General features: G+C 34.2%; 3 protein-coding genes and 1 long non-coding RNA gene across 4 annotated transcripts; 2 read left to right on the plus strand and 2 right to left on the minus strand.

The window, feature by feature from the left end:
* Nucleotides 1–4,701: 4,701 nt before the first annotated feature.
* Nucleotides 4,702–7,121, plus strand: LOC100266554 (sugar transport protein 8). The gene is made up of 4 exons (XM_002277910.4): nt 4,702–4,874; nt 5,098–5,417; nt 5,531–6,157; nt 6,245–7,121. Exons 1-4 carry the CDS (start codon nt 4,754–4,756, stop codon nt 6,695–6,697), a joined length of 1,521 nt encoding a protein of 506 aa, XP_002277946.2. The 5' UTR covers nt 4,702–4,753; the 3' UTR covers nt 6,698–7,121.
* Nucleotides 7,122–13,752: 6,631 nt separating this feature from the next.
* Nucleotides 13,753–18,015, minus strand: LOC100256313 (mavicyanin). Its single transcript, XM_002281638.5, has 2 exons — nt 17,648–18,015; nt 13,753–14,350 (listed from the first exon to the last, which is right to left on the minus strand). Exons 1-2 carry the CDS (start codon nt 17,820–17,822, stop codon nt 13,953–13,955), a joined length of 573 nt encoding a protein of 190 aa, XP_002281674.1. The 5' UTR covers nt 17,823–18,015; the 3' UTR covers nt 13,753–13,952.
* On the plus strand, nt 15,783–18,078 carry LOC109122693 (uncharacterized). The gene is made up of 2 exons (XR_002030183.2): nt 15,783–15,979; nt 17,618–18,078. It is a non-coding gene; the product is annotated as an uncharacterized LOC109122693 (long non-coding RNA).
* Nucleotides 18,079–21,483: 3,405 nt separating this feature from the next.
* On the minus strand, nt 21,484–26,194 carry HT5 (hexose transporter). Its single transcript, NM_001281278.1, is given in 5 exon segments — nt 21,484–22,450; nt 22,619–22,910; nt 23,725–23,849; nt 25,196–25,515; nt 26,008–26,194. Coding segments are annotated over 5 exon segments (1,611 nt in total). The 5' UTR covers nt 26,141–26,194; the 3' UTR covers nt 21,484–21,709.
* Nucleotides 26,195–27,940: the final 1,746 nt, after the last annotated feature.

The raw sequence follows: 27,940 nt of genomic DNA on the forward strand, positions 1-27,940 counted from the left end.
TCGAATTTGGTACCCCGGAGAAATAAAAAGAAAAAGTAAGGAATTAGACACTTGAAAAACAAAGATGGGGTTGTGCCATGCATATGAGAGTATAAAATAATAATATATTTGACGAATTAAATATCATGATTTAATAATAAATCATTCTGATTAGTCGAGAATTTTGTAAAAGATTCCTCTGAAAGGTTTCATTAACACCTCATTCAACCTATAGGTAATTTTATCACTAGAATGCCACCCACCGAGCCACTTTTCAGATTATTTATGAGAATGGGCAATGATCTTAGCTTATCTGTTTTCTATTTTTGAAAAAAAAAAACAAAAAAACAAAAACTGTTTTTAAAATTATGAAACTATTTAGTTATTATCTTTGTTTTCAGTTTTAAAAACAAAATAAAATCCCGGATGATAGTTTTTAAAAATAAAAATAAAATATAAAGGAATTTAAAAAACTTATAAAAAAATAGATAAAATTGAATATAATATTATTCGTTTTTTCTCTTTATGGTTTGATATTAATATTGAAAATCTTTAAATATGATATTTATTTAAATTATAGTTGTTTTTATGAATTTTCTTTAACTTAATAAAAAATTTCATTAAGCAAATAAATTCCAAATCAAAACTATTCTTTATACATAAAATGCATTATTTTTAAAAATAATTTTAAACTCAAAAATTGATTTAATTAGTATTACAAAGGCATAGAACTTGATAACATTAGAAAGTTATATACCCAAAATTCATTTTAAATATCTTAACTAATTTCCCTTCCACATATAATCATATTTTTACAAAAATAAAAAATAAAAATTGATAAGTAAATAAACTCTAAATCAAGTAAGGTTTAATGTGTTAAATTCATTAACAAGTCTAATAAAAAATAACTTAAAACTCAAATAGTGATTCAATTAATAAAAGAAGTTTTGGACAAAAATTGGTCTAGAATTATTATTATTTCTCTTATACACAAAATCATTTTTTTTTCAATTTTTTTACTAAACAAATAAATTCAAAATTAAACAAGATTTAATGTATTAAATTTATTAATGAGTCTAGTAATTTCTAAAAATAACTTGAAACTCAAATAGGGCAAAATTTAGTGTAGAACGATTCTATTCTTTTTTTTTTTTTTACATAAAATCATATTTTTTTCGATTTTTTTCCACTAGACAAATAAAATCCAAATTAAACAAGATTTAATGGATTAAATTCATTAACTAGTTTAGTCATTTTTAAAAATAATTTGAAACTCAAATAGTGAATCCATTAATATTAGAAATTTATGGATAAAAATTGATTTATAATGACTTTTTTTTTTCTTACATAACTATATTTTTATAAATTTTCTTATTAGAAAAATAAACTTTAAATTAATTGATACTTTGTATTGAATTTATTAATGAGTTTAATTTTATTTTTTTTTAAATAAGTTGGCACTCAAAAAAAAAATTCAATCACAATAAAAAATAATAAATAAAAACTGATATATTATGAATTATGACTCTATTGTTTCTATTATATACACAATTGTACTTTTATGAATTTTCTCACTAGGTAAATTGACTCTACAAGCAAGATATAATTAAAGATTTAAATTATTTAATAAATCTTCTAATTTTTAATAATGATTTTGAATTCAAAAAACCAATCCAATTAATTATATATTAAATCAAAACATTTTAAAATATTGCATTTATAATTGAGTTCTAAATGTATACATGTAATGAAATTTTGATTTATTTACATGTTAAAAAAGTTAAACTTTATTTATTATTCATTTTAAGTGAAATATTATTAATAATTATTATCATTTATTTTTAATAAAAAAATCAATTATATTTTTATCAAGATGTTAACATCTATATTTTTCAATATATATTAAAATGGTTTTTTTTATAAAAAAATAATTTATGATTTTATTGTGATATTAATTCATGTTTTACTAAAAAAAATATTTTATTTTTTAATTTATTTATAATTAAAAAATAATTTTATTTTAAATGATACTATAATTAAATTTAATTAATATTATATAAACTGAATTTACAATGATTTTACAAAATCAAAATAGAAAAATTATTTTTAAAAATAACATATCCAAACAAGTTTATTTTTATTTTTAAAAATTGTTTTTGAAAACAACTTGTTAAACACTTTTATTTTTATAAAACACAAAAACACATTGTAAATTTAATTTATATAATATTAATTAAATTTAATTCAAATTTTATTAAAAATAAATAATTTGCAATAAAACATGAATAGTAATTTCATAATAAAATCATAAATTACAATTTTTTTTTATAAAAAAAATACTATTTTAGTATATGTTAGAAATGTAAAGATATTAATATCTTTGTATATATATTTTTAATAAAAAAATGAGTAATAGTAATTTAAAAATAATGATTATTAATAATATTTTATTTAAAATGAATAATGAATAAAATTTAAATGCTACTTACCGTGTTTTATTTGTTTTTTTTTTTTTTCTTTTCTACACATATTAATGATCATAATTTTTTATTTATTTTGAAGAAAAATTAAAGGAAAATTTTAACATCTTTACCGTGTACATCGAAAAGAAAATAAGGAAAATATATACTCTTTATATGGAATGCTACAATTTTAATTGAGAAATCAAGTCCATCAACTTAATATAAATTTTGTTATTTTACACAAATTTTCATATATTATATTTTTTGATGCTCTATATTAATGGTATTTAATAAATTACTTGTAAATTTTTCTTATTTTTATAGGATAAAACTATTTCCTATAATAGAAAAAATTATAGAAGGAGGTGACTATATATGGCCTATATTTTATTTTCCTAACTCTATATCGCCTTTTCTGCTATCACACTTATATGAATACCAAAATTTTCATTATATCAAATTTCATATTCATTTTAAAATTGGTGTGTTAATTAATGTGAAATATATGAATTTAAAATTAATATCCCATTTTGCAAATCGAAAGGTTGACTTAGAGTTTGACCGACTTAAAATTCAATGGACTTATTTTGGAAGGTTTGACCAACATAACAAATGTAGTCATTATCCCACAATTGCATTCTTAGATAAGATGAGAAAACCAAATCCAACTAAGTTGCAAAAAAAAAAAAAAAAAACAAAAAAAACAAAAACAAAAAAGTTGGTAAGAGAGGAAAAAAAAATTTATTTAGAATTTGTTTAATAACTATTTTTTAAAATAACTTTCTATTAAAAAACAAAAAAAAATGTGATTTTTTATTAATAAGAACAAAAAATAGGATGTTTTAAGAAAATATCTTTAACTTATTTTTTGTTTTTTTTTTCACTTGCTTTTTTGAAGAATTGTTTAAGAAATAATTATATAAACATGTTTTTAATTAAAAATGAAAATATAAAAATTATTTATAAAACACATTTAAAAATATTAAAAACATTTTAAATTTCCACAAGACTTTTTTTTACAAAAATCACAAAATAATTTAAAAAATTTATTTTCAAAAACTAATTTTGAGAATTGTTTTCGAAACCCTTATTGATTTGATTTCATGACCTAGGCCACAAATTAAATGCTAGAAAAAACATGTTTGATGTCTTATTTTCCTTCAAAAGTGGGAATGACAATTATGTTTTGAATCCAGTTGGGCTCAAAAATTAAGTTTTGGTTCATATAAGTTGCATAATTGATGGAAAATATATAAAATATGAAGAGATCAATATACCTTTTAAAACTATTTTTTACCATAATGTGTAACAAACATTTTGATCTTAAATTTTTTCTTAATAATTAATCTAAAAATTTATTATTTTTAGAAAACTAATTTTTTTTTAAAAATATATTCTAAAAATATATCATTTAAAAAAAATAAATTTGAGATATTTTTAGTTATTTTTTATATACACAATTTTAAAAATATACACTTTCCAAGATGTTTGATTTTTAAATAATAATAATAATAATTTTTTTTTATTTTTTTTGGTAAAGAAATATATTCTAAAAATATTTCATTTAAAAAAAATAAATTTGAGATATTTTTAGTTATTTTTTATATACATAATTTTAAAAATATACACTTTCCAAGATGTTTGATTTTTAAATAATAATAATAATGATTTATTTTTATTTTTTTGTGGAAAATGGTGTATTTTTTTTCCAAATTACTAAATTATATTAAATTTTATTGAGGTTTATAAAAGGAACAAAATTTAAATTAATATTTTTCTATTTTTTTTATATATAGTTCATTTCTAGAAAAATAAAAAATTCATATTCTAATTCTTAAATTTCACATTTCCTCTTGATTTTAGGTTTAAACGGTGAACTTATATGAATTAAAATTTAATTTTTTGATCCAACTGATCCAAAACATAATTGTCTGAGGTGGGAAAGGGAATACAAGTCAAATTCGAAGGGTTCGTTTCAATAATCATGGAAGGCCAGTCGTTTACTACATCGGGGTGAATGGAAATATATGGTATTGGAATTACGCAAGAGATATTCAAATCAGGAATATCTTTTCGCCTTCAAAAGTGGCCTAAGCGTTTAGACTTGTTACTAAAAAAAAGTTTTATCCTTATCGTGTGAATTATTCGGGATATTTTCCAAATCTCGAAAAATTCCAATTCTGCGGAATCTTTCTATCATAAAGATCGCATATTTGGTTATGGCATTGGTTCAATCTCTCTTTCCCAACCTTCCCAACTCTCTTGTTTTTTGTCTCTCTGGTTAAAAATTGTGTGGGTTGTTGTCATTGGACATGACGACAACAGAAGGGAATAGTATGAAATTTGAATCCAGAATCACTTTTTATGTGGTGTTATGTTGGATTCTTGCGGCTTTTGGAGGGTTAATGTTTGGCTATGATATTGGGATTTCAGGTACGCTTTTATCACTTAGTTTTGGTTGGTTCTTGTTTGGCAGTGTGTAAAACTTGATCATCATCTCAGAAAACATGTATCATAGCATTGCCTGCATGGCAGAATTACGGCCAAAGCAAACAATCTGGCCGTGAGAAAGAATCCCGGAAAGTTGAAAAAAACAAACAATTTTTATTAGAATTTTCTCATCTGATCATGTGTTCATGTTTGTTTTGGATCGTAGGTGGAGTGACTGGCATGGACGGCTTCCTCATCAAATTCTTCCCGATTGTTTATAAAAGGAAACTTAGAGCCAAGGAAGATAACTACTGCAAATATGACGACCAGTATCTTCAACTTTTCACATCTTCTTTGTACCTTGCTGCTCTAATTTCCAGCTTTCCTGCTTCCAAGGTGTGCACGAAATTTGGTCGAAAGCCCACAATTTTAGTTGCATCTGTGTTTTTCTTGCTTGGATCTGGATTGAGTGCAGGAGCACACCAAATGTGGATGTTGATCCTCGGAAGGATTTCTCTAGGCTGCGGGGTTGGATTCGGCAACGAGGTATTCTTGCATTTACAGCCATTTTATTTATTTATTTTCCATTAATGTTATTCAAAATAAAAAATTTCAATCATACTAATTGAAGTCCCATTCATGAAAAAAAATTATTACAGGCTGTTCCCTTGTTTTTGTCGGAGATTGCACCAGTTGAATATCGAGGAGCTGTTAACATTCTCTTCCAACTTTTCATAACTATAGGAATTCTTATTGCAAATTTGGTGAATTATGGCACGTCAAAAGTGCATCCATGGGGTTGGAGATTGTCTTTAGGTCTTGCTGCAATTCCTGCTACGGGCTTATTCATAGGTTCTTTAATCATCCCTGAGACACCAACTAGCTTAGTAGAACGCAATCATGAAGAAAAAGGTCGAAAAACCCTCAAGAAGATAAGGGGAGTTGATAATGTTGATCCGGAGTTCGAGCAAATTAAGGTAGCTTGTGAGATAGCGCGGAGAGTCAAACATCCTTACAGAAGCCTCATGAAATTATCTAGCATGCCTCCCCTGATCATTGGCATTATGATGCAAGTGTTTCAACAATTTACGGGGATCAATGCTATAATGTTCTACGCACCAATTTTATTTCAAACCGTCGGGTTTAAGAATGATGCTTCATTATTATCGGCTATCATTACTGGACTTGTGAATGTGTTTTGCACCGTCGTCTCCATCTATGCAGTTGATAAGGTTGGAAGGAGGTTATTACTTCTCCAAGCATGTGTCCAAATGTTTGTCAGTCAGGTGATGCACTTTCCTAGCTAAGTTTTTTTTTTTTTTTTTGTTTTGATAATGTGTGTTAAAATTGATTGAAATGTATATATACTGCAGACCGCAATTGGAGGGATTCTATTAGCAAAGTTGAATGCTACCAATTCACTACCGAAAGGACAAGCATGGGTCGTGGTGGTGCTCGTTTGTGTATATGTTAGTTCCTTTGCGTGGTCATGGGGTCCTCTCGGCTGGTTGATACCGAGTGAAACTTTTCCGCTTGAGACAAGAACAGCAGGTTTTGCATTTGCAGTTAGCTCTAACATGCTCTTCACTTTTGTCATAGCCCAATCATTTTTGTCAATGATGTGTCATATGCGTGCGGGCATATTTTTATTCTTTGCTGGTTGGATTGTCATCATGGGGATTTTCGTATTGTTCCTTCTCCCGGAGACCAAGGGTGTGCCAATTGATGAAATGAAAGAAAGGGTTTGGAAGAAACATCCCATTTGGAAGAAATTTATGAGTGATGATGCCGATGATAGAGCCAAGAAAACAATAGAGATGAGCTAGTGGCACAACGAGTACTGATTGCAGATTGAAAGCATTTCCTCAGGAGATGAAACACATCCAAACTCTCTCTTCAAATTATTTCATTTTGAGGTTTGATTTTGTAGTAAGGTTTAGATGGAGTGAACGTACCATGTGACTCAATTTGCTGCAAGCACAGTAATCATAGACACTCCAAATTTGATCAATTAGCTGTGTCCATCCACCATGATATCTTGGATGGTGGGTTGATGAGAATCTTCTTTGTTTCTACTTTTATCCACATTTGAACCTGTTCTATATTTATATGCAGAAAATAAATAATAAGGGCAGTGAGGCGCCTTTGGTTAATTTAGCTGGAGTTTGACTCTTTAGGGCATGTTTGGTTGGTCCATTTTGGAAAGTGTAGGGGCTGTTTGGTTGTGTCCTTTCCTTTTTGTTATTATGATGCAAGTGTTTCAACAATTTATTGGAATTAATACTATAATGTTTTTATTTCAAACAGTTGGGTTTAAGAATGATGCGTCATTGTTGTCCTCTGTCATTATTGGACTTGTGAATGTGCTCAGCACTTCAGTCTCAATCTATGCTGTTGATAAAGTTGGAAGGAGGAAATTGCTTCTTCTAAGCTTGTGTCAAAATGTTCATCAGCCAGGTGACGTATTTTTATTGATTTTACATCCATTTAGTTAAGATGCTTGTTGCTACAGTCCCAAATTTTTCAAGTTTTTGAATAGGTGTATTGATCATCAAGTACAACACTCTTCTGCAGACTGCAATTGAAGTTAAACCTGTGTCACACTTCTGTGATAACTCAAATTACTATTCTTACTCATGATGTGTCTCACGCATGTCTTTATGTTTTCCTCTTTTTGCTTGGGTAAGGGTTTTGGGATTTTTATGATGTTCCCGGTAGGGGGAAAACAAAGGACGTGTTTGAGTGGGTCTCCAAGAGAATTCATGTGTGGAAGAGATGATGATAAGGATAAGCATATGGAGATGAAATAGTGATATGTAGAAAGTCCTATACGGAGATTCTAAGCATATCCTGTCCATTTAGGCAGAATAATATGGCTTTCCCAAATGAGTTCTTTTAAGGTTCCATACTTAGTAATTTTGGCACTTTATTGACTGAAGACAGTAGGGTGCTTTATTGCAGAATTGCAGAAACCAAGTGTTGAATTAAAGGGCTGTTGAGAGAGAGAGAAAGAAGAAAAATCTTGATTCACATTCATCTGTTTACTTACAATTGAGAAATATATATATACAAGGCTAGGAGTCCTAACTACCATACATGTGACCTATATTAACAAGGAAAGATTATATACTATAAATACATTATATTCAACACTTCCCCTCAAGCTAGAGCATATACATCATATGCACCAAACTTGTTACAAATATATTTAATCCTAGGACCTCTGAGAGATTTAGTGAAGATGTCTGCTAGTTGATCATTTGAATTAACAAAACTTGTAGCAACATATCCTGATGCGATCTTCTCTCTAATGAAATGACAATCAACTTCAATATGCTTGATCATTTCATGAAAGACTGGATTGGATACAATATGTAATACGGCCTAGTTATCACAGATGAGTTTCATCTGTTCATCCTTTCCAAATCTCAACTCTCGAAGAAGATGTCTCAACCATATGAGTTCACATGTTGCCAAAATCATAGCTCGATACTCGGCTTCTAGATCTGGCCACTACATCTTGTTTCTTACTCTTCCAAGATATTAGATTACCTCCAATAAAAACACAGTACCCTGAAGTGGAACGTCTATCTGTGGGTGAGCCAGCCCAATCTGCATCTATGTAACCAACAACCTGAGTATGACCTCTGTTCTCGTACAACACACCTTGGCCTGGTGTACTTTTGATATATCGAGGAATGCAGATTACGGCATCCCAATGACCATCACATGGTGACTGTAGGAATTGACTAACAACACTCAGAGGAAAAGAAATGTCTGGACGAGTAATGGTGAGATAGTTCAATTTACCTACGAGCCGTCGATATCTCCCCGGGTCTCCTAAAGGCTCCCCCTATCCTGGTACAAGTTTGACATTCGGATCCATAGGTGTGTCTACCGGTTTACAGTCTAACATACCGGTTTCTTCCAAGATGTCTAAAGCATACTTCCTTTGGGAAAGGACCACACCAGAACTAGATTGAGCTATCTCAATTCCCAAGAAATACTTGAGTTTCCCCAAGTCTTTGGTCTGAAAGTGGGTAAAAAGATGTTGCTTTAGTTTCTGAATACCATCCTGATCACTGCCTGTAATGACGATGTCGTCCACATAAACAACCAGATAAATACACTGGCCCAAGGAGTTATGATGATAGAAAACTGAATGGTCTGCTGTACTGCGAAGCATGCCAAACTCTTGAACAACAGAACTAAAAACGGCCAAACCATACTCGAGGAGATTGTTTCAAGCCATATAGGGAATAGCGTAACCTGCACACTAAACCAGACTCCCCCTGAGCAACAAAACCAGGAGGTTGCTCCATATAAACTTCCTCGGCAAGATCACCATGAAGGAAGACATTTTTAATATCCAACTGATAAAGAGGCCAAGAACACATAGTAGCAATGGAGAGAAGCAGACGGACAGAAGCAATCTTGGCAACAGGGGAGAATGTCTCACCATAATCAGATCCATAAACTTGAGTATAGCCTTTAGCAACTAAGCGGGCCTTAAAGCGATCAACCTGACCATCAGGACCAACCTTAACTGCGTAGACCCAACGACAACCAACGGTAGATTTACCAGAGGGTAAAACAACAAGATCCCAAGTGCCATTAGAGTGCAGAGCAGCCATTTCATCCACCATTGCCTGTCGTCAGCTTGGATGGGAAAGAGCTTCATGGGTGCTCTTTGGAAGAGAAACAGAGGATATAGTAGAAACAAAAGCAGAATAGGGTGAAGATAATCGATGATAACTCAAAAATTGTAAATAGGATGAGGATTACGAGTAGAGCGAGTACCTTTCCGAACAGCAATGGGTAAGTCATTAGGAGAAGGCAGAGTCGGAGCAGGTGAAGCCGAAGGGATAGGAAGTGAGTCAGCAGGTGCCTCAGCAAAAGGGAGAGGAGCAACGACACGAGGGCGACGATGATAAACCTGAAGTGGTCGAGGAGGCATAGCATCAGGTGGGGAGACAATGGGAATGGGCAAGACTTCAGAAACAGGAAGAGACTCAGAAGTGGTGGAAAAGAATGGTGAGTCCTCAAAGAATGTGACATCAGCGGAGATAAAGTATCGATGAGTCTTAAGGGAATAACAACGATAACCCTTCTGAAGTCTGCAATATCCCAAGAAGAGGCACTTCATGGCTTTGGCGGAAAGCTTGTCCTGTCCAAGAGTAAGAATATGAACAAAGCAAGTACAACCAAAGACACGAGGAGGAAGGAAATAAAGTGGTTGGTCAGGAAAGAGAAGGGAGTGAGGAATCTGATCGTGTAAGACAGAGGAGGACATACGATTAATCAAATAACAAGCAGTAAGAACAGCGTCTCCCCAAAAACGAAAAAGAACATTACTATGGAGGAGGATAGTACGAGTTGTCTCAACAAGATGTCGATTCTTGCGTTCAGCTACCCCATTTTGTTGAGGAGTATGAGCACAAGAAGACTGATGAAGAATCCCATGATGAGACATAAACGAAGTAAATGGGGCTGAAAAATATTCTCTGGCATTGTCACTGCGTAACACACGAATAGAAATATTGAACTGGGTTTGGATTTCAGCATAAAATTTCTGGAAAATAGAGAATAACTCAGCTCGATTTTTCATTAAAAATAACCAAGTACATCGAGAATAGTCATCAATGAAAGTGACAAAATACTGAAATCCTAAAGTAGACGTAGTCCGACAAGGACCCCAAACATCAGTGTGGACAAGCTCAAAATGAGACTTTGCCCGATTATTCAAATGCTTTGGGAACGAGACACGAGTATGTTTCGCAAGCTGACATGACTCACACGGAAACGACGACAAAGTGGAAAAATGAGAGACCATCTTCTGGAACTTGGAAAGACTAGGGTGGCCCAGACGATTGTGAATGAGAAGAAGAGCATCAATGGAAATGCAAACTGCAGGAGATGAATCCGAGGTAAGGTGATAGAGGCCTTGAAACTCGCGTCCTATGCCAATCGTCTTCCCCGTACTCCGGTCCTGCAAAGTCACAAATTTATCAGAAAAGGTAATAGAGCAATTAAGAGTACGAGTGATTTTGTTGATGGAAATAAGATTAAAAGGACATTCAGGAGTATAAAGGATAGAAGTGAGAGGTAGAGAAGGCAGAGGAAGGGTCAAACCAATACCTTTAGCCACAGTTTGAGAACCATTAGCTAAGGTAACAGTAGGTAAAGCAGAGGTAGTAGTAATAGAGGAGAAAAGATCCTTATTACCAGATAGGTGATCAGAAGCTCCAGAATCTAGAATCCAGGGTCCAAGAGAAGATGTGTGGGTAAGGCAGGCAAAGGCATTACCAGGCTGGGCAACAGAGGCAATAGAAGACTAAGATGTCTGAGATGCGGAGGAGCTCGAAGGCTGAGGCAGCGGAGAATCAGAGGACTGGGCCATATGGGCAGTGCAAGGAGGCCTTCCATGTAACTGATAGCAACGATCGCGAGTGTGGCCATGTTTATTGCAATAGGTGCAATGAGGACGTTGGCCTCTACCTTGGGTACCACTGCGTCCTCCTCGAGAAGTAGTTTGAGAAACTAACACAGAAGAATCTGAAGTGCTATCAGATGGCAAAGTCTGAGTGGACGAGATACGGAGGAGGCGAGCAAACACATCATCCAAGGACGGAACTGATGAACTACCAAGAATCTGATCACGGATAGATTCAAGATCCGGACGGAGGCCAATAAGAGTAAGGACCATGAAGAACTTGTCAAGTTGTGTTTGTTGAGCCCCAACATCAGGAGTAAGAGGCATCACAGTCAAGAACTCCTCCTTAAGAGAGGCAATCTAACCAATATAAGTAGATAGATCCAAGTCTTGTTGGCTGATATGGACAATAGCAGAAGCCACCTTATAAAGACATTAGATATCATTCGTGTATAATCCTTTGGCTTGAGTCCAAAATTTAAAACAAGTTTTGTAGGCCCGAAGATGAAGAAGAATCCTGGGATCAACCGATTGCCATAATACACTACATAACAATGCATCTATCTTCCTCCACTGTACACAGTCAACCTCAGGGATATCTGCTTCCTGGGTAACCAAGTGATCCTCATATCCTTGACCCATAAACCAAAGTTCAATAGAGGCAGACCAGGAAAGATAATTTTTACTACCAACCAATTTCTCCGAAGTAATCATAGGAGATCCAGATATGACAGAGGAAAAAATGGAAGTTTTAGTAGTCATATCCACTTATCTTATGTTTGGATCGAAGAGAGCCCTAAAACGGCTTCAGATTGCGGCGTGGCACCACCGAAAAAAGAGAGACGGCCTCAGATCGCGGCGTGATACCACCAGAAAGGTAGAAGAACACTTCCCAAGGAACGTGCAGGGATTGGGGTGGAGAAAAAATAGTCGGAACTTCGCCGAAAAGACTGTTTGGAGGGCTGACGGAGACAAAAATCCCCAAAAGAGGTACGTGCAGGGCTCAGATGAGAGAACCAGGGAGGTAGAGATGCTGGTCGGCGTCAGGCGAGGTTGGAGGAGGAGGCGCGTCGCCGGAAAAGGCCTCACGCGCCGGCGCATGAGATTCAGTCACCGGCCGTAAATGTGCGCATGGCCGGCACGTGGACGGTTTTCTGGCTCTGATGCTTTGGGAAAAGTTGGAGATCTCCTCCAGGCGCTCCTCTTGGTGTGGTCGGTGTCGGAAAAAGACGTCGCCGGAAAAGTTTGTCGGCGGTGATTTCTGACGACAATCCAACTAATCGGAAAGTATTGGGAAATGGGGAAGGTGACCGAAATGAAACACGGTCACCGGAAGGTTTCCCGGAGTTGATGACACGGGAAACAGGAAAGAATTAGGTTTTCTCCCTTGGCTCTGATACCATGTTGAGAGAGAGAGAAAGAAGAAAAACCTTGATTCACATTCATCTGTTTACTTACAATTGACAAATATATATATATATACAAGGCTAGGAGTCCTAACTACCATACATGTGACCTATATTAACAAGGAAAGATTATATACTATAAATACATTATATTTAACAAGGGCTATATTTATCTCTTGTCTAAGCATTAAACAAATGTTGCAATACCTACTTTGAATGAATTCATTTTTAAAGCATAATACATTTTTGGATGTCTTTGGGTGGATCAATTTTTTTTCTTTTTTCCCCTTCATTCATCCACAAAAAAAAAAAAAAAAAAAAAAAATGGAAAATGGAAAAATCAGCCTTGGTGATGATGATTTGTAGCCTAATTGTAACCAGACTATGTGCTACCTACTTGAAAAGGGGGTTTAAATCAGGCATAACACTCTGAACTTAACTGATACACCAACAGAAAATTGGAGATCTCAAAGGGAAACAAAAACTAGGTAATTATTTTGAAGCCATCTCCATCTTGGAATAGGCAAATGAGAGTGCATACCATTTACTTTTGCTTAGGCCTTTCTTGAGTTGGGTAAGAGTTTAATTTCTTGTTGAATTATGAAGCCTGAATTAGTCTTGGTATAGGATGCCCGAGGTCAAGCTTTTCATTAAGCTCGCAGGGATCAAACTATCAGAACAGGACCCCCTCCTAAATTTTCTCTTGAATGATAAGTTTACCCCTATTGTATTTTTATCTTTCTTATAATTAGGATTTCCTATTAAAGAGAAGTTTAGAGTGTGACTTAATTGAAAGTAAAGTAAGAGCCTTCATTATTATATCCTCTTTCTTTCGCTCGATTAGTGGATTCTATGAAAGTAGGGATCATATTAATCACGAACCATAATAAGAATCCCTTTTCTTCTTTTCAATTTCTACAACCATGAAGTACCTTTACATTTAGAAAAGCAATAACTCAAGAAAATCCGAGTCTTCCCCAAGGAAAATTCCTGTTCTTCCTGCTAGAACCCGAATCTAAAACCTGTTCATGCACCAAAAACGTAACAATATCAAATAGAACCATGCTATTGGAAACATGTACTAACAAGTTTCAAGTACAATTATTGGAAATACTCTTCCTAATTTCGAAATATAAACTTCCTATATCATATCATCTGATCATTATGCAACATTCCAAGAAGTCCCTCAAAAGCAACAAGACTCCAGAATACTCAAAACTAAACACAATAAGATACTCCTTATCAAGCATAGGTAGAAACAAAAACCACAAATACAGACATAGCAAACCCAAGTTTACACAAAAGACCCATCAAAGCATTCGATGGAGGCGAGTCACTGGGAGAAGGCGAAGGTATAGCCGTAGGAGGAGTTGAAGAAGTGGCTGATGATACAGGAGAGGGTGTTGCTTGAGGAGTTGGAGCCAGTAATGACGATTCTCCAGCCACATTTATGTCAACCTTCTGTCCAGCTTGGCAGTGCCCTTGGACGCCACAAAGGAAGTAATGATGACCATGAGTTGAGACGGTGTAGGAATCATTACCAGTGGTGAAGGTGGCAAGAGGGTTTGTTGCGTTGCATGCTTGGTATGCAGCATGTGTAACATGCATCACATTGTGAAACTGAGCATTGTACTGAAAAACTGATAAACCACCAACATAAGAATTGTTAGATGAGATGTTTAAAATACAGGAGCAAATTCAACATATCAGAAAGCCAAGCCCCTGAGAGAGAGGAAGAAGAAGATACAACCCATCGACAAGAAACCATGGCTTAAAAGAAAATATTCTGCCACAGATCCCACCATGCAGTCATGGACACCTTATATATGTGGGTCCAGCTCTACCTTCAAATATAAGGGTACTACGTAAACCAAAATTCTAGATTAAGAAATGGTCACGAGCATGGTTCAAAGTCACGATATCAATTAGTAACTCAAGGGGTCCTGATGCATTTCGGTCTTAGTATCGAATGATACACAAAATATGTTACATTAAGAACTCCAAAATTTTTAATAGAATTGTTAAATATATTGCAAAAATAAATACAATCATATAGACAAAAAAAATTAATAAATATATAAAGAGAACAGAATCCATATAGGGATAGAAGTCTATTAAGATAGATTTAAAACTTTTTTATTTATCACCCATACTAAATATTAGATCAAACTAGTAATTTTCTTTTATATAATATATTTGCTTAAATTCAATACTTTGAAAAATTTTAAAAATAATTATGAATCACCTTTTAAAATATAAATATCAATTTTTCTATCAAATATATTATAAATAAAACCATTATATAAAATAAATAAATAAACGTTAATTTTATTTTCATTTAAATAAATAAGTTTAAAAAATAAATATATTTTTGTAATACTTCTATCTATTAATTTAGAATTTTTGTATTAATATTTACATTTTTTTTATTTTATATAAATTTAAATATTTATAATGATTTTAGATAATCCCAAATCTCCAAATTTGAGATAATCTCATCTCACTCTCGAGTCTCTCTACAACAAATCCAAAATACCCATTTCATCTCTCATTTCTCAACCAACAGACCCGTTTTTACAAAATACCCCATTCATCTTCTATCCACAATAATCGTTCAACTCTCAGACAGTTGTTCACAATATTTCTTCACAATGTCCATTTCTCTGTTCAAGTCTCCATTACTCTAAAAACTACTCTAAACTCAACGACAGCTTCTCACATCATTTTGAAGTTTGCAGTATGGAAATGAAAATCTGTTTCCAACTTTCCTTATTTTTTATTTTCTCCCCCGATTTTGACTCGGGTATCGGTCCAGTACCGGCCATGGCCTATCCGCCTCGACTGAGTCGTACCGTTCTCGGTCGAGATTTTGAACCCTGGCTCACTTGTGAGCCGAGCAGAGCAGTCCAAAAGAGCAAACCAAAAGCGTCAAAAACAAGGGCGTGACCTAAAATTAAAGGGGACAAGTAAATTATGGGACCCAAATGTGAGCTGGCCATGGGGCTTATATTCAAAGGATCCGATGTACTAAAGAGCAGTACTTCTTTGTAGTACAAAGGTACAGTACTAGGCTATTTCCAAGGAGAAACTTGAGGCTCTAACATTAATTCACAACCACTGTAATGCGACAGGGATGGCAGCACAGCTAGAGAAAGAAAACCCCCAGTCCATCAATGGAAAGCATGCTGCAGACACCTAACCTTGGAGCAGGGATGTTGTTGCTGGTTCATTTAGCTTCTTCCAAGTTTGAACCTCATTATCATTGAATGGTAAGCATAGTATTCCTATAACTTCTTTAGGAATTTGATTCTTACTTTACTGATTTAATTACTTCAAATCTGGAGCTATAACTTCAAATTACTACATCTATTTCCAGTCTACTATCTAGTAATTTTGAGTCTTGATCAGGCTATTCACACCTGAATCATGTTGTGTCGCCCAAATTAAAGAACAAACCAATGCGCAGAACATAAATCCGAACAGCAACTACAAGCAGGAGGTTTTAACTAATAGGTTTCAAAATCTGGAAATCTTTGAGAGATGTTTCACAGTACCTTCAATTTTTCAGGTTATAAAAGACTAGTGTCTTTTAGAGCAAAATATAGGAACAATTATGAGGATCAAAACTCTCATCATTTGGATTAAAAAACAGAAAATTCTATTCAGCTTGTTCCAATCTCTTTTCCATTTAAGTGAAATCTTCCTGGGGGAGTCCCCTGTAACCCCCCTTTGGTTATATACCATCCATTTATTTATCATGTGAAGCTAAATCCATTCAAAGTCTGGCTTCAATTTATCAGTTTAAAACTTCTCTACTTCTTATACAATATTAATTTCATCTCCATCTCCCTGTGGGTTTTCATTGTTATTACTAATGGGTATGCATACGCACCCACGCGTGGAAAGGCACCCAAATGAAAAGGAAAAGGAAAAGGAAAAGGAAAAGGAAAAGGAAAAGGAAAGAAACAGAGACGAGGTGGGGCTAAGGTGCGTGCCATCATTAAAGCATGGTATAGTTGTGGGGCAGAGAGATGGAAATGTATGCGAAGACACTGAATTACATCACCAGAAAAAACAACACACAAAATGAATGGTGTCTGTCACTTCTCTTTTGGAGCATATAGAAATTTCGATACCTCCTATACACACCAATTCAAACAGCTATGCCAATATTCCTGCATTACAGGTTTGATCATGGTTGGTGAAGCATCTTTACCATTACCACCCCCCTCCCCCTCCATTTTTTCCCCACGATTCTTCCAATAATCTCAGGGATACAAGGGTGTTTTGGAATAATTACCATGGAAATTGAAACTGTTGTAATTATTGTGGACTCAAAATTAGAAATGAGAATATAAGATGCATCCAAACCCATTAAAAGAATGGAGGAAATGGGTGTAAGTGTCATTGAATTTGGTTGGGTGGTGGTTGGCAGGAAGTAATAAATATCAAAGATTGAGTCAAAGCAAACAAACACACACACAAACTTTACGTTTTTACAAGAAAAGAAGAATTCAGAAGGAAAAAAAAAAGATGAAGATGGGTTTTCAAAAAACGGAGAGGGAGGGGAAATCCAGGAAAGAGAATCTAGTTTACAATTCAACTAGGGATAAATTACTTAGAAAACAAAGCTAAAAGAAACAAAAGATGCCGTTTGGATGCTCTGCAAATGTAGGAAGAAGTAAAGAGATTAGTCTAGCCACCGTTTGGAGGCTGAGAAAGTACAAGAGAAGTGAAGGGAAAGGAAAATGCTAGCAACAACTTGACAAAGGAACCCATTCCCAAGTAATTTTCGGCATTTTCTTTTCCTTTTTCCTCAGTAGTTTCTAAATCCAACCGGGGAGCCTAAGCATTAACTCATCAGCATGCGAACGAAACAAAAATCATGTTTAACCGATTTTCCCCAGTTTTCTTTGGAAGCAAAGAGAAAAACTTACGGATGATGTCGCCAACATGGAAGGTCTTAGTAGAAGCCCACTTCTTGTAGTCGACATTGCCGATGGTGGTCCAACCAGCAGAGTCCCCAACCTTGTAAACAGCTGCAAAGGAGAGTTGCAGAGTAGCTACAACCACCAGCAAAAGCAAAGAGAAGCGTCTCCCCACCATACCCATGACTGAATTCCAACAAATCTCTAAGGGAGTCCGTGAGGGGAAGCTGAGGAGGCCTTTGTGCGTGGGCGTTTTATAAAAGGGGTTTTGGAGGTGAAGAGGGGTTATGGAAGACGGAAGCCTTGAAAGCAAGGGCACTGATTTTGGTGCCGCTCTAACAACATGCCAATGCTGTCAACCACTCATGATGGTTTTCTTTTGCATCCGACAACACTTGTACTTTTAACATCTTTACACTTTACACCCCTCACTTTCTCACAAATACTCTCTCGGGAAACGAAAAACATTTTTGAAAATCGAAAATACTTCAAATTTATACTAAAAAATATTTTTCATAATAAATTCTAAAAAATTATTGCCTAAAAATTTGTAAAATATATTTTATGAATTAAAAACCATTTTGTGTTTTAAGAATAATATTTATAAGAGAAATTGAAATTTCTATTTATATCTCACATCATATATATAAAAAAGTTTTTGATGCTGTGAGATTTGTTTGATCCTACGATAATCCTATTATTTTATAAGATATAATAAAAATATTGTATTTGTATAATAGGAAAAAAAAAAATTTGACATTATATATATCTCTTAACGTGTATTAAACTAATAATATTAGAAGTCTAATGTGTTTTAAAATTATTAGTTTAAACTTAAAACGTACAATATATTATAACCAAATCATTATAAAAATAATTTTATACAGAAATAACCATGACGGTGCTAATTTTAAAATCCTCCTTTACGGTCAATCTACATTCAAAATCTTCCTTTGCACTCTCACCATTCCCACCTCTCAAATGTGAAAAATGAGAAGGCAGGCATGTGGCTGATCATAACTATTCATTATAACACTCGTGCTCAGTTGTTGAACCATATCTCCATATTTGAAAATGGGGAAGAGGAAAAATTATTCTTCCAACTAGGAAAGAGAAAATTCCTTAAAATATTCTCAATATTTTCAATTATTACTTAAAATACTATTAAAAAAAATGAAAACACTTCAAATTCATTCTGAAAAATAATTTATTTTTGTAAAAGATTCTGAAAATTTTATTATTTAAAAAATTTGTTCAATATGCTTATGACTAAGAATAACAACAAGGCAGGTTCGGGATGGGTCGCCCCCATCCCAACCCCGCCCCGTTTATTAAAAACAATTCTCATCTCGTCCCGTTTAATTTTAAAAAAAATTACTTTTAAATTTTTTTAATTATATTAAAATAAATATATTTTATAAATAATAAAATTATTATATTTTTTATAACTTATTTTATTAAATTTTTATTATTATTATCTATATATTAAAAATAGTAAAATAAAATTTTAAATTTAATTTAATTTAATTTAAAAATTAATTTTATATATAATCGGGATAGGATGGGGCAATATCTAAACCCGTCCCGGGTTAAAAAAAAAATCTTATACCCGTTCCAAATCCGTTTATTAAATTTAAACTTAGTCCCATTAGGGACGGGGTGGGACGGGTACCCGAAAAAACCCGGCCCGTTGCCATTCCTATTTATGACTTAGAAACTATTTTATTTTTTTAAGAATAGTAAATTATTTTTAAGAAGGGTTAAATAAATCACAATTAAAATGCAAAGAAAAAAAAGTAGGTTTTGAATCACTAATTTAATATATATATATATATATATATATATATATATATATATATATATATATATATATATATAAAACAAACCTTAATTTTTAGAAATTAATTTTATTTTTATTTATTTAAAAATATTTTAAAATATATGCATTTTTTTCATAAATTAAATGATTATTTTTTGAAATACCATTTTACTTTATAATATTAAATAAAATTATCATTTTAATTTGTTAAAAGTATCTTACGAAATAAATATATTATAAATTTTTTATTTTATAATATAAGATACAAATAATTATAAAAAAAATTCACAAGATCATAAATAAAATCTTTTTTATTTTTTAATTAATAATAATTTTATATCCTATATTATGTAAATTCACTTATCTTCTCATCTTTTTTTAATAAAATTAAATAAAAATTTTGTTAGTTCAATATAAATAATATTTAGAAAATAAAATAAAAATATAATTAAAAATTTAAAACTAAAATACTTTTTTTAAAAATAAATACAATTAAAACAAAAAAAAATCAAAATTTTTAAAAATAAAATACTGATTATCATTGTATTTCTAACTTTTTCTTAATATCTATATCTTCTATTAACGTGCTTTAACAAAGTAATAGTTAATATTTTTATTATTATATTTTAATTTTAAAGATTTTTTAGTTTTGATCGTATTTTAAATTTTTAAAATTTTTTATTTTATTGATTTCAAATTAGTTCTAAGATTTTTTTAAAAAAAATTATCAATTGAAAAATTATTGGACAAAGGGTTAGTGTGAAACCAAATTTTTCTGCGGGGAAAAAAATATGGGTTTTCACAAACTTGTAAAATCCACAACATGATCATTCAAAATGGAACCCAACTTTGTTATGTTCTTTTTGAAGAAATTTTCTTTTCATTGAAAATGGCTATGAAAACTTTTATCAAAGAAAATTATTTTAAAACTTAAAGTGGGTGAAGTGCCAACTCAGAAACCATGAAAGGGAACTGTCATAGGAACTTAGAATAATGTAGAAAATGAAGTAATGATTGGTGAAAACCAGTGGCATCCACATGATGATTTGGGTTATGGGTACAGTTGGAAGAACTTGCAAGGAAAGAATGTTGGGGGGAGTTGGGCTGGGTTGGGTGGGGTGGTGGCATTTTCTGAATGAAATGAGAGAGAATATGGGAAGAAGCATGATTAGCCTGCTTTGCCCGATTCCCAATGATTTCATTATTGTGCTTCAATCATATACTGTTGCTTTGTTCATGCCACACATTCTTGCTTTCCACACTCCACTTCTGCCCGTTACGTCCGACTGACTGATGCCTAACAGCTAATTCACACCATTAGAAAGAAGGATGGATGGTTGAGTTGGTGAAATGCATTACTCGTTACAACTTACAACTACAAGAGACGTCATTAAATGAAGAGTTTAATGAGCGTCTTCAAGTTTGGTAAAGAGTAGCTAACAATGCTTTCATTTCTATCATATATGGTCATCGAACCTTAAATATTGTTGACAAGGCAATCCCATTTGAAATAATTGTGCTTCAAGTCTACTTTTAATGTAGGTATATTCAAATAATGTACCATTTTATTTTGGGACAAAAGCAGAGAGCAGACAAACCCTCCAATTGGGGAATTCATGCGCAAGTCAATTGATGTTGTTTCTGGCCGACTTGTCCTGTTCATGCTTATTGCCTTACTTGATGTGGATGATGTCGGGCAGGCCACTTGGTCATATGCAGATTTTGTCTACCAAATTAATGGTAAAAGCACCTGGCTTATGGTAATGTCAATTATTAGCATCAAGGTGCCGCATAAGACAGCAGAATCATTACTGCTTTGCTCATATGCTCCCCCCTCGTTCGCTTCCATTATTGTACTCAATCAAGGCCTCAAATTTCATTCCTATGGGTGTCCGAATTTAATTCCAGTAATTGGTGTAAGAATTTTTGTTCAATTAAAAATGTGGGAATGATGAACTATGCATCAAGTACCACGCATGTGGGCGTGAAGTTAAATACGTCCCATAAAAGGTTAGCCAGCTTGAAATGAATTCCAATAATCTTTTTGTTTTTTTTCATAATTCTGAGTCATACATGGACCGATGTGGGCACAAGAACACATATACAGTGGGATTCATCATATAGGGGTAAAATATCAAATACCATAGAACTAGTGAAAACAAATGGTAAGCAACAAGGGGCATATCAAACTATTTTTAGCTATTCATTTATCTAGTGATGTCTTTTCTTTCCCTCCCCATACACCACTAATCTTATAATTGGGAAGAAGGATCGAATCCATTGCCGTACCCATCTCTCTTTTTGTCACTTCCATTAACAACAGTTTCTTCATCATTATAACCAAAAACAGGGAAGCCCTCCACATGGTCATCCATGAATCTCTTCCACAACCAATGCTTCTTCCACACCCTCTCTGTCATTTCCTCAATTGGAATGTTTTTGGTCTCCGGGAGCAAAAAGAGCACAAAGAAGGACATGATGAAGACCCAGCCGGAGAAGAAAAGGAAGATGCCATACTTTAAATGGCAAAGCATGGAAAGGAAGGACTGTGCTATGACAAAAGTGAAGAGCAGGTTCACACAAACAGTCACACTCTGCCCTGCTGATCGGGTCTCCAGTGGGAAGGTCTCACTTGGAATGAGCCAACCGAGTGGCCCCCAAGACCATGCAAAGCCGGCCACAAAAGTGCACACCAAGACCACTACTAGGACTGCATAGCCAGTGTGGAGATTGTTGGAGTGATCTTTGACTTTGATGCCTAGTATGATTGCAATTACCACTTGAGAGAAGAACATCTGGACGCCAGCTTCCAGCAAGAGCAATCGACGGCCTACTTTGTCGACAGAGTAGACGGACACGAGGGTTGAGAGAACATTAACAGCCCCCGTTATGACAGCTGAGTAGAGGGACGCATCACTACCAAATCCCAAAGTGTCGAACAGGACTGGAGCATAAAACATGATTGCATTGATGCCTGTGAATTGCTGGAAGATCTGTGGAACCATTTCAATGAAAGGAAAAGCATGAGTTTCAGTAAGAATTGTTTCTCTCATTTACCAAGAGATTTACAAACCTGCAAGGAAAAGCTGCAATATGAAGAAATAATTGCATACTATCAAATAAGGGTGTGCAATTATAGCAATGTTGGGAGTATTACAAACCTGCAAGGCCACAGCAATGATCAGCTGGGGTCGGTTTCTGCGCTGCATTAGATTCCTAAAGGGGTGCTTCACTAATTTAGCCACACGACTTGCCTCAAGAAGCTCCTGATATTCTGGTTCAATCTTGTCAGTGCCCCTTATCTTTCTGAGAACTGCCTTTCCTTCTTCCAAGCGACCACGCTCGATAAGGCTGTTAGGGGTGTCCACCACCAAGAGAGACCCCACAGTTAGGAGGACCGCAGGAATCCCAGCCAACCCCAATGATACCCTCCATCCCCATCCCCCTTTGATTCTGTGATTACAAGGCAAATATTAATGATGGGTTAGAAACAATGGCAAAGCATACCTTCAAGCATGCATCTTCAAAGGCATTTTATCTTCAATCAAACAAAAGATTCACTCAGATGTTCCATGGATCAAACAGTTGAGTTCCATTTTGTTTGAAACAACATTTCAGTGTGCAAATTCATTAATTTCTTTAAGGGGATTCATCCCTCCAAAGATGGTAAAATCCGAAGAACATCTATATATGAATATCTAAAAATAATTATCCACAAGGAAATTCCTATAAGACAAAATTGTGTCAAATGCCAAATAAAGCATGATGAATTTACTCCCTTGAACATCCTAATGTCCAAGGATACAAGATAGCAAGCACATGGTTGCATGAAATCATCCCATACCATAAATTCCCATTAAAAAAAATTGGGTTCCAATCAACCATGTCCAAAACTTTGAAAATTTCTAGGACGAAGTAATTTTTCTGAGGCCAGCCTGTTTGAATTTTAGGTATTCAAGCTAGACCCTCCATGTGAAATTGTCAATATTGAGTCAGGGTATCAGAAGAATCTGCTTAGGTGTTACGAAAAAATGTAAAAACAAACTCAAGATTTCAACATAACATTGTTTGTTTCCTCCAGAGTTGCGTCATCATCATCCAATAAGCCACCAGGTCGTATGGGGTACGTGTACAGATATTCCCCGTTAATAACAACCTTAGTATTATAATACTTATCCTCCTAAGTATTATAATACTAATCCATGCCAAGGACACATATATTAATTAATATACACACAAAGAACAGGACAACAAAGACTGGACTTACTTGGCAGTGCCGTAATTGACGAGGTTAGCAAAAAGTATGCCAATAGTGACGTTAAGTTGGAACAGTATGTTTAGTCCTCCACGTATTCTTGTAGGTGCTATCTCCGATAAGAACAGTGGAACAGCCTGTTAAACATTCAAATAAATAAAAGATCAGTCAATCAGGACAAAATAATAAAAATGACAACACAGAGTTTGATGCAATTGAATATCCAAAAGTCCTCACTTGTGTACAAGAACTTCAACCCAGACGGGTCACAACCTCGCATAAAGTTTACCAACTGAGCTATCTACGACCTTTGTATATTACCTACTTAATTGAGCAAAATTTTCATGTGGTTCAGCCATCTCCAAATTTAAACATTGATTTCTAAATATGAGGTCATGACCTTGAACAAGTTTTTGTTTATTTCCGTAAAAATAGTGGTTGGTCCCCGGGGGAATCAACTTTTATTATCATATGCAGGGATGGTGCTGCTTGATATTTACATCAACATTAGCGTGGAGTTGACTTGGAGGTCCATTCGATACAAAAAGATAACATAAAAGACTTAAACCACACGATGAGAGCATCCCAGGTGGGAAACAAGAGTTGCACAACTCACGTTATTCAACCCTGGGAACTTTTGAAAAGAAAGATTATTCAAAGAGATTAACTTCAGTTGGAAGTTAAAAAGAGGGGAATCACGGAGCACTTCACTAGAAAAAACTAATATCTAATAACAAAACTAACCAGTAAGGGCATCAAAAGTGCAACAAATCCTAAGTCCAAAAAGTGAGACAAATGAGTGGATAATTAAGACTTGGGATCAGAAAAAAGACGTAGCCATCACAGTTACTGTTTTCAAACGCTAAGTTCATCCTTCCTACCACCGGTTCTTCACGCGTGCTGCGACTTGTCCACAAATTTATTTGAGTAGGCGAGCCTACCATTAATCAACTAAAGAAAATCCACACCCACATGATCATTTCTACTCTGAAAATAAATTTACTGATATTACAAATTTATTTAAATAAACTAGCCCATCTTTAATTAGCCAAAAATCTCCACACCCACTTGATCATTTCTACTACAAATAATGTTATTTATATCAATAATTAATGTGATAAAGACATTTTCATATATATATATATATATATATATATATATACACGTGTGTATATGATACAAAATATTACGGTATTAAATTCCCAATACACAGGTAAGAAAGAAACGGCTTTCATCACATCATCTGTTTAAACAAATTGATTTGATAAAATGCTTGATTTATTGTAAATTTAGTATATGAAGATCGTCAATTTTTCAAAATATGATAACATGAACTATTGCAGTATAAAAAAAAAAAAAAGAGGGTAAATCACATCAACAGATGGGTTATTTGCTTTTTCCAATATATGAAATTAATGGGGTGATTAGGAGACTGTTCATGAGTGATTTACTATTAAAATTTGAATAGATCATAAAAACGGACCTGATTAGCGAAACCGACGCCACAGCCCAAAAGGATCCTCCCAATGATGAGCATAGCTAGATCTTGGGCAGCGGTATTAAGCACCACTCCCACAATGAAGAAAATCCCAGCAATAAGCATGGTTGCCTTACGACCAAAACTTCTGGTTGTGTATGATGCGAAGAAAGTGGAGGTCAAGCCCGCAAGATATAGAGACGACGTGAACAGCTGTAGCCCTTGGTTGTCGTACTTGCAGTAATTGCTCTCCAGCTCCTCATGCTGCTTCCTATATACTACCGGAAAAAATTTCTTCAAGAATGGGTCCATCGACGTCACACCCCCTGCAAAACCGTAATTAACTTATCAGCATGGGTTGAATGGTAATTTTACTAGCATAGAAAATGCATGCTGTAAAGATTAAGACAGCAAACAGACTACACTGCGCGCCCACGAACATTGCAAACTGTTTTATTTGAATCCACTAATTTAGCCTTTTTTGATTGGTTCAGAAAGGAGAACCTTTCAGTATTTTGGCGCCATGGGCTCTCCTGCCTCCAGGCAAGTGGAAGAAAAGGTTCTCTTTCTATCTTCTTTTTTTTTTTTCCATGTATTTTCCTTGTTTATACGTACTGATAGATAGATTTGAAATACTATAAGACGATGAATCTCGTTTTCTCTTCATATCAGAAAATTTTCCCGAGAAAATCAGTGAAAATCTGAAACTTAATATTCTCGCACGCAAAGTTTCTCAAAAAGTTAAAATCACACTATGTCTCTCTCTAATCATCCGGATTCACCAGAATTAAGAGAAACGGAAAGGAAGCGAGGCTTACCAGAAACGCCAACGTCGTAGCCGAACATGAGGCCGCCGGTGGCGGCCATGATGCAAGAAATGATAACGATAGGAGTGATCTTGGCTTCAAAGTCGCCACCGGCCGACGGGGCCGCGAATCCTCCAGCAGGCATGATGTCACCACCTACAAACTCCTAAAAACCTTATCAATGTCGCTTCGGCCTCAAGCAGCAGAAAGAGCAGAAGAAGAAGAAGAAGAAGAGACACTAGGCAGAGAGAGTTGGAAAAAGACCATCCGGGGCGAGTGTATATATAGAGGAGAGTAGGGAGAGGAGCACGAAGTACGAAATGGATGATGTAATAGGATGACCACCAGGATATATCCACGTGGCAACCATGAACCCGATGTTCTTCATCGACGGCTGCTTAGTCAAGCCAACGTTTTTTCCCCCTTCGCGTCATAATGGGGCCCATTTCCGAAGCAAAATGGGAACATGGACGGTGGGTGCGCCAGTGCCAGGGGGTTCACCAAATGCCACGTCGTAAGAACATAACCCAAAGAGGCGTGTATGGATGATGATTATTTGTACAATTGTACCTCTTCTAATAATGCCACGTGCGCATTTCCAGGTTCGTTATTGTAATCAAAACCAAGTAGAAAGTACTTGCCAACTTTCTCACTTTCACTGAGTTTTGTTCTGGTACCGTATAAGTCCACAGCTTCTATTATTATTATTATTATTTAAATAAAAAATAAAAAATAACTTTCTCAGAAAAAAAACATCATATATCATTATCGTTACAAGAATATTTTAAGTTGATTCGAAGATCTTAATATTGTCATTTTACGGGATTTGATGATGTTGCAATTTTTTTTTAAAATAATTTATTTAAATAATTATGAGAAATCATTTTAGTGAGCTTGGTTGCAACATCCATTTCACGAAGGCTATAAATGGATGTGGGCAGATAATTATTGGGCCTACGACCATTTGCAACATGCATTTCACGAAGGCCATAAATGGACGTGGGCAGATAATTATTGGGCCTACGACCATCTTTTCACTCCCAATTCCACCATACTCGGAATCGGAGCCCCTCTAATGCTCCTAGTCTACTCATAAATCATTTCCTCCACCCAAACCCAATCATCAAAAATTATGGACAAAAAAAAAAAAAAAAAAAAAAAAAAAAAAAGTAAAAATCAATGCAAAATTGATAAGTGATTAGAATCCAACAACAAAACCTTTTGTTGCCTTTCGTCTGAATCATGTGATCATATCAACTGGCTGCCATGGAAAGTCAGGGGCCCACAACAACCGTGGAAAATTCAACGTCAAAAGATTGACCTTCTGCTATGTATATATCCTAGTAAAAAAAATGCTTTAGATTTGGAATCTCATCCTTTTGTATTTTACAACCTCAAAGTCAGAGTTGATGGCATGGAGAATTAACACTTTGATTTTTTTAAGAAATTAACGAGGGTTTAGGAGGCGAGATCATTCAATACGAACGTGTGGGCGTGGGTTGGCTTGTAATATCGGGGACACCAACTTTGACCGTCACTCTCTCGATTTAGGGTTTGGAAAATCCAAGTTCGTGTCGTCAATGGATAAGGATGAAAATCAAAAGAGTACTACTGGCCCAAAACCTTTCGCCATTCACAGGAAAAGCAATGTTGTTGGACTCGGGCAGCCACAGATTTGAGTCGACTCCTTTTACCTTATCTTAATTTCCACTTTCCACTTTCCACTTTCTAGGAGTTCATAGATAGGCTCGTGATAGCTTGGGTTTCGATCATAAATGGCGGCAGCTATGCATCTGGAAGAAAAAAATGTCAGAAAAAATACATAGATTTTTTTTATAAAAATAATTTAAAATTAATAAATTATTTTTACTTTCTTTCATAGTTTCCATTCATAATACAATCAAATACAAGAAAATAATTTTTCTTATATTATGCTTTGTTTCCT

The sequence above is a fragment of the Vitis vinifera genome, chromosome 5 (genome assembly GCF_030704535.1).
Source record: "Vitis vinifera cultivar Pinot Noir 40024 chromosome 5, ASM3070453v1".
Classification (NCBI taxonomy): domain Eukaryota; kingdom Viridiplantae; phylum Streptophyta; class Magnoliopsida; order Vitales; family Vitaceae; genus Vitis; species Vitis vinifera.

Coding starts and splice junctions, on each gene's coding strand:
- LOC100256313 (XM_002281638.5), bottom strand. CDS start 17,822: ATGGGTATGGTGGGGAGACGCTTCTCTTTGCTTTTGCTGGTGGTTGTA. Junction 14,351..17,647: donor CCATGTTGGCGACATCATCC/GTAAGTTTTTCT, acceptor GTGGTTTATCAG/TTTTTCAGTACAATGCTCAG.
- LOC100266554 (XM_002277910.4), top strand. CDS start 4,754: ATGACGACAACAGAAGGGAATAGTATGAAATTTGAATCCAGAATCACT. Junction 5,418..5,530: donor GGGTTGGATTCGGCAACGAG/GTATTCTTGCAT, acceptor AAATTATTACAG/GCTGTTCCCTTGTTTTTGTC. Junction 6,158..6,244: donor TCCAAATGTTTGTCAGTCAG/GTGATGCACTTT, acceptor TATATACTGCAG/ACCGCAATTGGAGGGATTCT.